Source organism: Mastigoproctus giganteus, chromosome 2 (genome assembly GCF_048544385.1).
Source record: "Mastigoproctus giganteus isolate SK-2022 chromosome 2, ASM4854438v1, whole genome shotgun sequence".
Taxonomy (NCBI): domain Eukaryota; kingdom Metazoa; phylum Arthropoda; class Arachnida; order Uropygi; family Thelyphonidae; genus Mastigoproctus; species Mastigoproctus giganteus.
In genome coordinates, this window is record NC_143576.1 from 137,971,349 (window position 1) to 137,983,479 (window position 12,131).

The 12,131-nt window shown below is 37.2% G+C and overlaps 1 protein-coding gene and 1 non-coding gene across 2 annotated transcripts in view; one reads left to right on the plus strand and one right to left on the minus strand.

Annotated features, from left to right (window-relative positions):
• Positions 1 to 219: 219 nt before the first annotated feature.
• On the plus strand, positions 220 to 293 carry TRNAT-AGU (transfer RNA threonine (anticodon AGU)). Its single transcript has one exon. It is a non-coding gene; the product is annotated as a tRNA-Thr (tRNA).
• An 834-nt stretch (positions 294 to 1,127) lies between these two features.
• The window catches only part of LOC150089598 (hephaestin-like protein), a 185,141-nt gene continuing 174,137 nt past the window's right edge, over positions 1,128 to 12,131 (minus strand). The window contains exons 16-21 of the mRNA XM_090390043.1: positions 11,420 to 11,670; positions 9,923 to 10,135; positions 9,629 to 9,789; positions 4,445 to 4,611; positions 1,569 to 1,675; positions 1,128 to 1,303 (exon numbers count right to left, since the gene is read on the minus strand). Coding sequence (XP_090246169.1) covers positions 1,128 to 1,303; positions 1,569 to 1,675; positions 4,445 to 4,611; positions 9,629 to 9,789; positions 9,923 to 10,135; positions 11,420 to 11,670 — 1,075 coding nt within the window. The remainder of the gene's footprint in view (positions 1,304 to 1,568; positions 1,676 to 4,444; positions 4,612 to 9,628; positions 9,790 to 9,922; positions 10,136 to 11,419; positions 11,671 to 12,131) is intronic.

The window sequence follows — 12,131 nt, forward strand, 5'->3', positions numbered from 1 at the left end:
ATGAATTTTTTTAAAAATATTCAAAGTACGCGAACACCAACATTTAAAAAAAAGGTTAATTTAATTAATTAAAAGGTCAATAAAATTATTTTTATGACATATTCGCTTTGAGTGCAAATTGTGCCAGCAAATGAGGCACTTTTTTTAAATCCAACTTCATTAATAATACGGAAACCGGGATATAATTACTTCTTTCATTTCGACGCACCACTCAAACGTGGCGCCGTGGCTTAGTTGGTTAAAGCGCCTGTCTAGTAAACAGGAGATCGTGGGTTCGAATCCCACCGGTGCCTGTGAAGTTTTATAGTTTAATTGTGAATGCTTCTTAATTTTTAACCACTGTACATGGTCGTGACAGGATGGCGTATCGCATCGTGTACACTGATGGTTATCAACAACGACCATTTAATTAACAAATTTAAGCAATTTTATAAAAAAATATGCCAATTGAATACGATGCTATTCAGAAAGAGCAAGGGATGGTCTATTTGAAATTAATTAAAAACAAAGCCTGTTTATATCTGGAATCACCTTTTAATACGTATGAAAAGCTAAAACCAGATGGTTATAATTACGAATTAAAATTAAGTATTAACTAAAAAACCACCTGCTACTCGAGCAATTTGCTTATCCAACCAGTAGCGCACCTAGAAATTTTGCTTTGCAGGGACTCGCGTTTCACATAATATAAAGTAGAGCGTCTTTGGATGGGTCTAAGCACTCTTAATCCCCCCCACTGGTTGCGCCTGTGTGTGTATAACTCAACTGATCCCCGGCTCTCTCGGCAAACAGCTTTTCCGGTGGTGACTCACAGAGTACTTTGATGTGATTTTGCCAATCAATTGTTTTTGATACACGATTTGAACACTCAACTTGAAAATTGTGAATGAATTCTGTAAATTTCCTTATTCCTCGCCAAAACTACCCAAACGGATCTTTAGATAGATTTCAGAACATTAAAAAAAAAAAAATAAAATAAACTAAATGCTTTTCCATAAATTCGATACTGTTTATTATTTGTTTATTTATTTAATGTACACAGTGAGCTAGATGAGGTGTAGCAGTTGCGCATAAATGTAGAACTAGGACTGGAAATCAAATGAAATCAAGTTAAAAAAATAAAAAACTTACTCATCCACCGCGAGTGGTTTCCCTGTAATACGGTTTATTCCAGTAGGTGCGTAGTTCCACTCCACTTCCTCTGCAGCTATGAAATGTTCTCTCACTACCCCTGTGAATACTTGCTGTTCTTGTGGAGGGTTATTATTACAAGCCCACACTCGGAAAAATCCTTCCATTCCCGCTTAGAAAAAGAAAGAAAGTAAAAAAATATCATTTCATTCCGAGTTAAGACCATGTATCCAAGTCTTGAGTTTGAGTTCTTTCTATATTACTAAAGAGAATACTCCTATTCTAATTAGCATCTACTTATGACTTAAAAACAGTGGAATACTGAATAGCATTATTATCATAGAAGTACAATCCCAAAACGGGTATGCATTTGCCAAATGTATAAAAAAACATTCCTAATACTGTAACCGTCATGATAACAAAAGAATTTCACTTACAATGAGCATGGGATCCAACTTCACAGCGGACAGGCCAGGATCCTGCTTGTCTTGCTACCATGTAGCTGGTGGTGAATTTAGCAGGTAAAAGGCTGATGGTTTCAGTTCTGAAAGCAAACAAACCAGGAGAAAAAGTTACAGATTCTAAATGAAGTTGATCCGCTGATTCCAAAAATACCAAAATTGTCTCGATCACGTCATTGGGTTACTGACATTTCACTAATCCAATGTCAGTAACCCAATGAACGACCAATTTCAAATATCATTCATTATAATTCATTGAAGGTAATAAAGTACACTAAGAAATTAAAATCAATAAAATCACAAAGCAAGTTGAAAATAAATGCAGTAAAAAGGACGCCATGTTTTCTTTAGATTAAAATAAAATAAATTTACAGTACTTCTAATTATATCGAAATTGTAAAATCTCGTAGTTTTTTCAGTTAAATTTAAACACGATTTTCAGGTTTAATTAAAAATGAACCACGCCTTTATTCAACCCTTTCTAAACCTCAGGTTTGGCTCAGAATGATTCCGTGCTCTTAAAAGGTGCAGTTCAAAGACCTACCGACAAGAAAAAGACCGCTTATTTTCTTTCTGTCAATGGCCACGTTAATAATACAGCACATTAGTGAGTCTATTCCCCTAACTTATGTGGCTTCTTGTCAATGCTCCCTGCTTTTTTTTTATCTTTGAAAGCCATAATGAAGGAGCGTATTGTGTAATCGCTGTTTACTACTGTTCTGAATAGAACTGTTTGAAAACATTTTTGATACTGTAGTAGGATTTACGCACTGTTTTCTACATCCTGCTTTTATTAAAGCATTTATTTCTGTTCTAAATACTTTGCCAAACTTCATATAATTTTAGAGTTAAAAAGCTTCAAGCCACGGGAGTTATCAATATTTATGTGCGAGTAATAAAGGTTAAAGCACTATTTCTGTACAGAATCTCGCGTGGTAATTGAAGTGTTTCATCCCAGGAAGCCTGGTGCATCCACTCTGCCCATTACCAATCGATATACAAATCGGAGATCCATATTTTCTCTTCAGAGTTGAAGAGTCAATAAATTAAAACGCTGACATCTATTTTTGTGAGGGGTGCATTTATAATTAAAATTCCTCTGATCATAGAGGACATTTTATTAATTATTATTTTTTGATAACTTTATAAAGTCGTTGAATTTTCTTGGGAGGAAATCAGATTTTCAATTAATGAAGGAGAGGATTAGATCATCGATTTCAAACCCTGTAGAGTGTAAACGGAACTTTCAAGAAGTTTTAGTAGTGCACTACAGTTCTTCACTAGTATTTTTAATTACGTAAACTGGCTTTGCCTTTTTTCCACACTGTTTTCTATGTATTGTACGGTCCTCATTAATGGCTGTTGTGCCTTACGAAACCCCAAACATGAAAGTGGCTTCATCTCACCAAATAAAGTTCTCTAAAGTGTTTTTCCAGCCATTAGCCATTCAAGCGTGATTTCGGCAAACTGTCCTTCGATCTCACTCCTCTGAAGCCGCACTAGTTGCTTCTGTAAGTGATGTGGCTTCCATGGTTTCTACCTTAGTTCCGTTTTCAAAATTATCTGTACGGAATGGTGTCAGCCTAGTTTAATGCATGCATTCTTTAATGGATTTCTCAGGAGTGTGAAGAAAGCATTTTGTACCACTGTTCTCATCTGACAACAGTCAGATGAGACAGATTCCGTTTTCATGATCTTTTGGGGGGCTACCTTTAATGGTTTTAGGATTCGGCGTTGTATTCATTCATTGTCCGGCTGCAATCCTTGTGCCATCGCTGATCCTCAGTTGCACGGCTATCTAAAACAAAACCATAGTGTGGAAAATTAAATGATGTCCGAATCCAAGTGATTTGAAGTCATTTTTTATATTACCAATGTTGAATTTTGCTGGTAATATGCTGTTTTTTTTTTGTGGAAGAGAAGCGTCGTCTATCATAAAGAATGTTCACAATTTTTATCGATGTCTGGCCAACTCATTCCATTGTTCCAGTTTCCCGAATCGCGCTTCCACGGGCTGTTTTAGATTTTACTAGCTAGGCTAAAAAAGCCATCACGCCCCATTTGAATAAATGGCCTCAAGTATTAATGATTCACTCTCCTTAATAATTCCCAATGTATAAATGGAGTGTTTATTCATTATTTCTTTAAAAACAGATGATGTTTCCTTACCAGTTTTTCTTTTTAACTTTTGAGGTTTCATTGTCCTGTGTACGGTTCAATCGCCTGTGCATATTAATCAAGACAGTCACAACTTCCATGGCTTCTAGCGAACACACGAGATAATATACATGTAGAAGAAGGATTGTCTGTCTCATCAATTCGTCTGTAGGCATTAACTTCGTCTCCCGCGTGCCTTTCAGTAATTAATCTTGTGGTTGACATAATTTATCACTTACAGCGATTTATAAACGGAGTAAGTGAATTGCATATGACTTGAACGTCATTTGCATATATCCGGAAACAAAACCATCCTTCTTTAAGGAGTGCCCGTGACGTCAGTAAGCTGGTGGTAAAAATGGTTGGCGTTGTCGAGGAAAGAAAAAAATATGTATTTGAAGTGTGTAAAATAAATAGTGAAAATATGGCGGCTTCTTTATTCAGATTCAATTTAAATGTGCATTGCTGGTAGTTCTATAATCTTCTGAAAATTGTAAAACAACTTCAAAGATTTTTACGGATTTGTATACTTTTAACATCGTCTTATGTGCTTCAGGCTTGCAGATATCTTTCACAATTATTTGTTAATATGCATATGAATGCCATGTGTCTGAGTGGGATTTAGTATTATAAAAGATGCAGGGGCAAAAGATAGCAAAGCACCTTTATTAGGAAGTTTTATATACGGGACGCACCTGTGTCCGTTGTACGAAATCACATGCCCTCCGAAGTTGACCGTATGGACATCTATGACGTCACCCATCCCGACGATATGCCAGCTGATTCTGTCTCCAAGACACATGTCAAGACCAGGAAGATTGCCGAAGGCGAATCCATTAATGGTGTGCATCTGGTTGGATGCCTGTAAAGAACAAAAAAAAAAAAAAAAAGTCAGTCGCCACTCTGCTCACCAATAACCCACAAAATTCATACCACATTTAAAAAGCTATAAAGAAATTTACAGTACAAGACAATATCTAAAAATTTTAATTCTTAAGGTAGAAAAGCCGAATTATTTAAACTAAACCTCCAGAAAACAATGATTGCTACAAAGAGGAAAATGTAATATGTTTCCATTTCTGCGATCGAGCTGAAAATTAAATTTTATAACAAAATCGAGTAATTTATCACTGATAAATTTGGACAAATGATTAAAACTGCTGGTAGCAGAATTAGGTCTAGCAAATATATAAAAAAACTTCATATTAGGGTCACACGAAGTGAAAAATCTAAAAAAAAAAAAACCCATAAAAGTTCCTCGACTCATTGCCCGGATTCGAACTCGGGCATTTTCCAGCCAGCGTGGGGTGGGACGGTATTGCTAGGTGCACGAAGATGCATAGCAACGGTATATAGAATATCATCTGCGTAAGAACAAAAGTTCTTGTTGATAGAAAAAAAAAAAAAACAGTTGTTAAAAATGCAGATAAGGAGGCTCCATGGGAATAGAAGAAGTAATCGACACATCGAGATTAGTATTATAATCCGTAGAAAATAAATCTTTATTTGTCCTACCAAATGTAAGGTGTATTAGAAAGTGAATTCTGTAAATACACTGGTGTGCAAAACTTAAGGACCAGCACTATTTCTAAAAGTTACAACCACAAAATCTTTACTTAAGGTACTCTTTGCTGATGAGAGTAGATTGTCTTAGCAGCGATTCTGGACGTCAGGTAATCTGGCGAGAGGTTGGCACACGGTATCACCCCGCAAACATCACTTGAAAGGGATCGACATGGCAGTCGAGGTGTTCTCGTCTGGGGAGGCGTTATCTTGGATGGATGTACACAACTCCAGATACTCGAAGGCGGTACTGTAACTGGTCACGCTTCTGTACTGAGGTAATCCTTTCCCTTGTGCGTTTGTTCTGAGGTGCCATTGGCCCCGAGTCGAGTTCGCGTTTATGGATGATAACGCCACACCCCATCGCACTGCAGCTGTTGACATGCTTTTGGAAAGTGAGGACATTGTTCGTATGGATTGGCCTGCCCGTTCCAACGATCTAAATCCCATCGAACACATATGGGACGCTCTAGGGAGACGCCTAGCGGCACGTACACACCCACCAGAAAATGTCGCTGACAGAGGAATGGACGATGTTACCGCAAGAACTTATCAACAACATTGTTCTAAGTATGGACAGGCGGTGCAAAGCCTGCATCGACATTAGAGGTGGCCATATCTCCTACTGAGAACCACCTCACCTCTTCCCTTTGTTCTATCTTTGTCAGTGATGCATCTGTATCATGATAGCCAGTGCTATGTTGCCATTTTTGAATAAAGTCCCTCTGTACCGTTTTGTTTCCTTCATCATTTCTGTACCTCACGAGGTTCCTTTGGTATGCTTTTCCCATATCTGGGCCACTCCAATGAGAAGCTATAGGTGAAAACCTGACTGGTCCTTAAATTTTGCACACCAGTGTAAAAGAGGGATCAGATAAATATTTGGCAGAAGTAGATGAAGTACAAAGCAAAGTTACAGCTTGAAAGAACAGTTTCTTTTTTTTGACTGCAGACGCTACATAAGCGTTACTTCTTTGCGTAGTTCTGCCATTTTAATGCTAATTCTAGTTGGAACAGTTAAGAATAAACGACATGTTTTTTAGGTAGGAGAATTTGCTTTCTAGTTGGGGCCTTCGGAGGACATCAGGGATCGTATACACTATACACGAAGTACGATTTCTTATCGACTGTAAATTGTCCAGACAAAGCACATGATCTATTCCGGGAGACTGTGCTCCGATATCAACCTCCCCTCCCAGACAAAACTTTAAAAAACAACAACATATTGGACCCGAAGCGCTATGTACTCACGTTAAAAATATGAGTACGTCAAAAGTGACTTCGGGCAAAACTGGAACACGGAACTAAGGCAGTTCAGACCTCAGGAAGTTTTAAACCGTATCACGACTAGATGTAAAAATAATTAAGTCGGTTAGATCCTCTCCACGCAATAAACTTATTAAATAGCCAATCACCTGAACACAGAAACCTCAATTCATAGGAATAATTAGAAACAATCCCATGATAAATGTACAATTTCTTGAAAACAAGAAACTAAAAAATCGCTGATATTAGTTCGCCTACCGCTCCACGTCCCCAATTTCTTATCCTACTTAATTTATATTTAGCACAGAGGAAGGCGAACGTATTACATATTCTTGTGAATATATGTGCATATACCAAATGATTATACAGAAAGGTTGCTGTTTCAGTGTTGAATATGTTGGTAAGGATTTCTGGAGGCTTCCGAATGTGGGTGGGTATTTGGAAGACTCCAAAAACTGCTATGTGTACTTGGAAGTTTCAGATTTCTAATATACTGTAGTTTTTTTAGGTTAGTGCATATTTAATCCTGTGATGCAATTTATCAAGTGCATATGTACAACCACACTGCGCTGTACAGTATGTACTCTTGTGGAGCAATGAGAGTGCATAGAGTATGTACAACCCAAACTCTTGTAGGGCCACAAGTGTTTTGGGACTCCATTGCAAAATTTATGATTGGGACCTCCTAAGGTTAATTTATCGGTTCGATATAAGAATGTCAGCGAGAGTCCGGTGAATTGGTTCGCTACCACTGGTACAACACTAAATTTAATTCTGGTTATATTTTTGGATATTTGCCGAATCCTGACTACAATATCCACATCGATCCCTGACCACACCTCGAATAGAGTTTGACTTCAGAATACCATTTTAATCCCGATGCTGTTCTGAGGAAGGTTAAAACCGATACCGGATGAGGGGTATTTGCCACTGCACTCTACAGTTTATCGAGGGGAATAGCCGGTCCCCCAGGTTTACAGAGCTTTTGAAATATTGGGGACTGACTCACTTCCCGCAAATAGCCAGGCCGCAGTAAAATGGTTATATACGATTCATGGTTTTTCGCTTCACGTGACGATATCTTACAATTTGTTTACCCTGTTTGAAGGGTCTCTTTTTGCAATCTGACGAAGAGCGAAGGATCGAACGTAAATAACTTAGAAAAACTGTTTTTATTCGTTTGCTTATATAACAATTGGTTGGTTAGTTGTAGGATTTTAGGCGCATCAGCAACTTAGGCCATATTGCACCATATATAACATGTCTGTAAATTGCTCTTTTTTTCTGTAGTCGATTTACTGTTTATTGGATTCAAAACCTGAGTTTCCTTGAAAAATATATAACTCGTCCATCATAGGGCATTCCGTTGAAAGTGTTTCAGATTAATTTTATTAAAAAACTAAAATTTAGATGATTTTACAAAAAAATTCTTAAAAAATAACTATCGCAGCCGTAAACTTGATTTGCAATGAGAACTGTACCCTTTTAATATATATATTTTTTTATTAAAAACAATTACCATATCTGAAAGATTATTATACCAAACAGGAAAAAAATCAATGAGGTATATTTGTTTATTTTTGCACAGTTTGCATTTAAAGTTGAGGTGAAAAAATGGCCAAAAAACCTTTTTCTTTAGGAATTGTATTTAGAATCAGAGAAAAGAACAAAAACCAAATATGAAATATTGAAAAATGGCTGAGATATAAGTTGAAAAGAACTGATCAGTCTAATTCCACTTAAAAGTGTTTAAGTAAATTAACCCTATGACGCGCGCGGCGGATTGAACCAGTTGACTTTTTCCATTTTTTGTTAAGGCTAATGTTCTTGTTTATACTTGGGCACGACCAGGTTAGAGGAGTTTACATTAATTATTTTGACAACGAATACAATCATTAACGGTATTTAGTAGTCACGCGAGCTTGAACCCCTGTTTACTCGTTAACGTCAGACTGAAAATGTTCTTTCTTATATTCCGGCACGACTACTGAATAAGCTTGGTTCATTCGCATCGATTTTCCTTTATTAATGAACTAATAACGTTAACCTCGTCTAGTTTCAAGCGAAGTGACACTTTGACTCCGAATAAAAACTTACTCAGGATGAAGATGAGAGAAACATTCTTACAATTTTTTAATTTGGACGTAGTGCATAATCTAATTTCTTACTGCTATTAGAATAATGCACAAGAGAGAAAGAAATAAAAATAAAACTTTAGATTTCCATACCCCGAATAAGACTAAAATTGTAATATGAAATTATCGCCATAATCATAATAAAAAGGTGCATTTTGTTGAGCGCTACATCGGAATGAAAGACGTTTCTTCAATTAGAGACTGTAGAAAGTGAAGAGCAATTATTTAGAAATGCTATAACATTGATTTAACTCAGTAAGTTTTTATTTTATCCCCCATTATATTGTTACAAAGCATCTGCTGCCATCTATCGAATAGATCATTAACTACCATAAGTGAAAACTCGAAATTTAAAACACGTTGCAGGCACACTTGAGCGCAAACAGAAAACTGGCCTATTTATTGTAATTTATACCGAGAAGTGACACTTCGTGCTTCCGTATTACAGTTAATTTTCTTCTTGTTGAGATATGAGTGATTAAGTAGGTGTTTTGCTTCCAGTTTGTTCAAGACTGCGGTTTCAGGAAGAGCGGTAACCAATAAAATATTTTCTCACGTTGGAATGCGCAGAAGAAAAAAATAAAAACGATAATGATATAATAAAACAGTGGAAAAATCACTTCAGGAACTAGTTTTTTATTGATAAAATACAATTGAAATTATAATAATCAAAGAGCTTTGGTCTTAATACGAGGTAGGGTGGGTGGGGGTAAGTTTTAATTTATATTTGCGGTCCTGCGAAAACATTAATTGTTATTAAATAATGCATTTAAAATTTGTTTGCATAAATTCCAGCATAAGAGTAAATCAGCTGGCAGATTTAAGACAAATGGCAGTTTCTTCTGCGGCTCTAATTTATTGAAAACGTGGCAGTGATTCTACTGTAATAAGTGATTGAATGAATTAATTACTTGCCTTAAAATATGCGTTTTGTTTTAATTCTTCCAATTCTTCTGTAGAGAAATGTTTCTTCGTGTAAAAGGCGACGTTTTTCTCGAGGTATGAACTCTTATTTTCATCAAAGTTCATAAACACTAACACGAAACGTCTGTCGATGTTTGGTCTGGACAAGATTCCTGAAAGAAACACATTGGTATTATTAAAAGAAACCAAACTAGACCTTATTTTTTATGCATATCATTAAAATTACACCTCAACAGCAAAATTAAATTCCTTTGAAAAAAAGGAATTTCATTTATCGAGGCTCACCTGGCTTACAAACCAATAAAGGCCCCAGCAATCCCGCATGAAGCTCTGTTTCTCCAAGTCGGTGGGAGTGATACATCCACGTGAGACAATCGGGATCGGTCGCAGTCGGGGCATCGTGATCATTGACAAACCACGTATACTGCACGTGGCCACCAGAAGGAACACGGTCGTCGAATTTCTCGATGTAACTTGTATTATCTTCGTACAGAGCACCTTCGAGAGGAAAGAGAAAGAGATGATAATATGGTGTTGTGCATGGGACAAAATAAATGCATTCGTCAGTGGGACTCATCTTATAACATGATCATAATTCAGGAATCGCTGATTATTTGTATTTCAAGACATGGGGAAGAAAAAAATTCTTAAAATCGATCACTACCGTTATTACTCATAGCGTATTGCCAAAAGTAACCGAACACCTGACTGTTTCAAATAAACTTTTATTCATACAATAATGTGTCGGCTCACCTTTGATCCAAATTATACACTGTATCCTGGTCAGTAGAGATTCTGAACCAATTTTTTGATAACAGGAAGATGATATTTGGGTCCATTGATCTACTGATTTCGAGTGTGTTGGCCTGAACCCAAGCCAGCGTTCCAGTTCATACCGAAGACGTACGGGGGTTACCATCGGAGCTATGAGCAAGCCAATGAAACTTTTTCATCCCTAATTTCTTCACCACGTAACTAGAGGTTGTGCAGTATGATATGGTGCATTGCCAACACAAAAGGGCCCTTCCTGTACTGGCGGAATGGTTCAGGATATCAATGTACTACAACCCCAGACGGTAAGAGCACCTCTGCCAAAACCCCGCAGTTAGGAAGACACACTGTGGTGGTAAATAACCATCTCCAGATATTTGCCATACTCAAACATGGCCGTCAGATAGGAAAACCGTGAACCATCATTCATCACTCCATAGACCAACGACACTGAGCTATTCACCAGACAAGTCGCAGCTGTGCATTACACGTTTTGGTGTTTGGTTGTTTATGCTCCAGCTCTTCCATAAAATTCGATATTATGTAGCTCGCTGCGTATCGTCCTTATATTAATATCATTTCCGGTGGTATCCCTGAACTCCGAGTTCCCACTTCTTGAGAGCCCCTCCCGTCTCTTTCTCCAATTTCTTCGGTTTACCCGACGGCGGTACCACCATGACATTTTCAATTGGTGATTACGTCAGCCATCGCTGATTTAGGATGCTGTAACAGCAGTTATGCTCAATCGCATGAACAGTGATAACTAATATGACATCCTGTTGGATGTCGCTAAACTGAGCTGTTCGATCCCGTTTACTCCTTTTCGTTGATCTGCTTCTAGAGAAAACGCAGTTACTTTTATATCTATTCCTGACACGTGGATGGAGGATCTGGTTAATTTTGTCCAAATCCCAGAGGTGTTTGGATACTTCTGAAAATATAACGTATATAACAATCAATCAACCAATTCCTTTGCTATACATTTTAAAATTTTATATAACAAGGTTTTACCTTCGTTGTCCTTTTGATATCTAACTCCGTGGGGGTGGAGGGATACTGGAATTGAGGCATTATTGAAGAAAGACACTCGAACAACGTCTCCCACTTCTGCCTGTATGAGGGGTCCTAAGATTCCAAGCCACGGCTCCTTTTCTTTTTCAGTAAGGAAGGTGTTGTCATTGTATTCCTTCAGGATTGCCTTTATATATTTTTGCCCTATAGTAAGTGGGTCCTCTGACTTCTCTATATATAGTTCCTCATACCTGAAAAGGAATACAGTATTGAAATTTTAATGTTGAGAATAATGCGATTTTATATAATAGCACTTCGAGTCACCAGACATCTACCCATACATAGCAGGACAATTATTCTGCCCCAAATAACATCCCGAGTAGTCTGGTCGGTTTGAAATTAACCCAAGCTTATTGAGTTATTACGACAAATTTTAATTCGTTTTTTTTTTTTTTAATGGTGTCTCCAGACATGAATGGTATTACAACTTCTAATTCTTTAGTTCCAGTTAAGAGTTGAAAGTTAGGAAGACAGAAGATACTTGTTGACTTCGGACTTGAATTTTCTTAGATTGTAATTTTAAAGAAATACAAACGGACAAAGGTTCCAAAGAACAAAAGTAGAAGGAGATAAACGCTGAAGAGAAAACGTTAGTTATATGGGTTGGGATTTGAACAGTGAATGGATATTGGTTAGTTGAGTTCAGACAGAT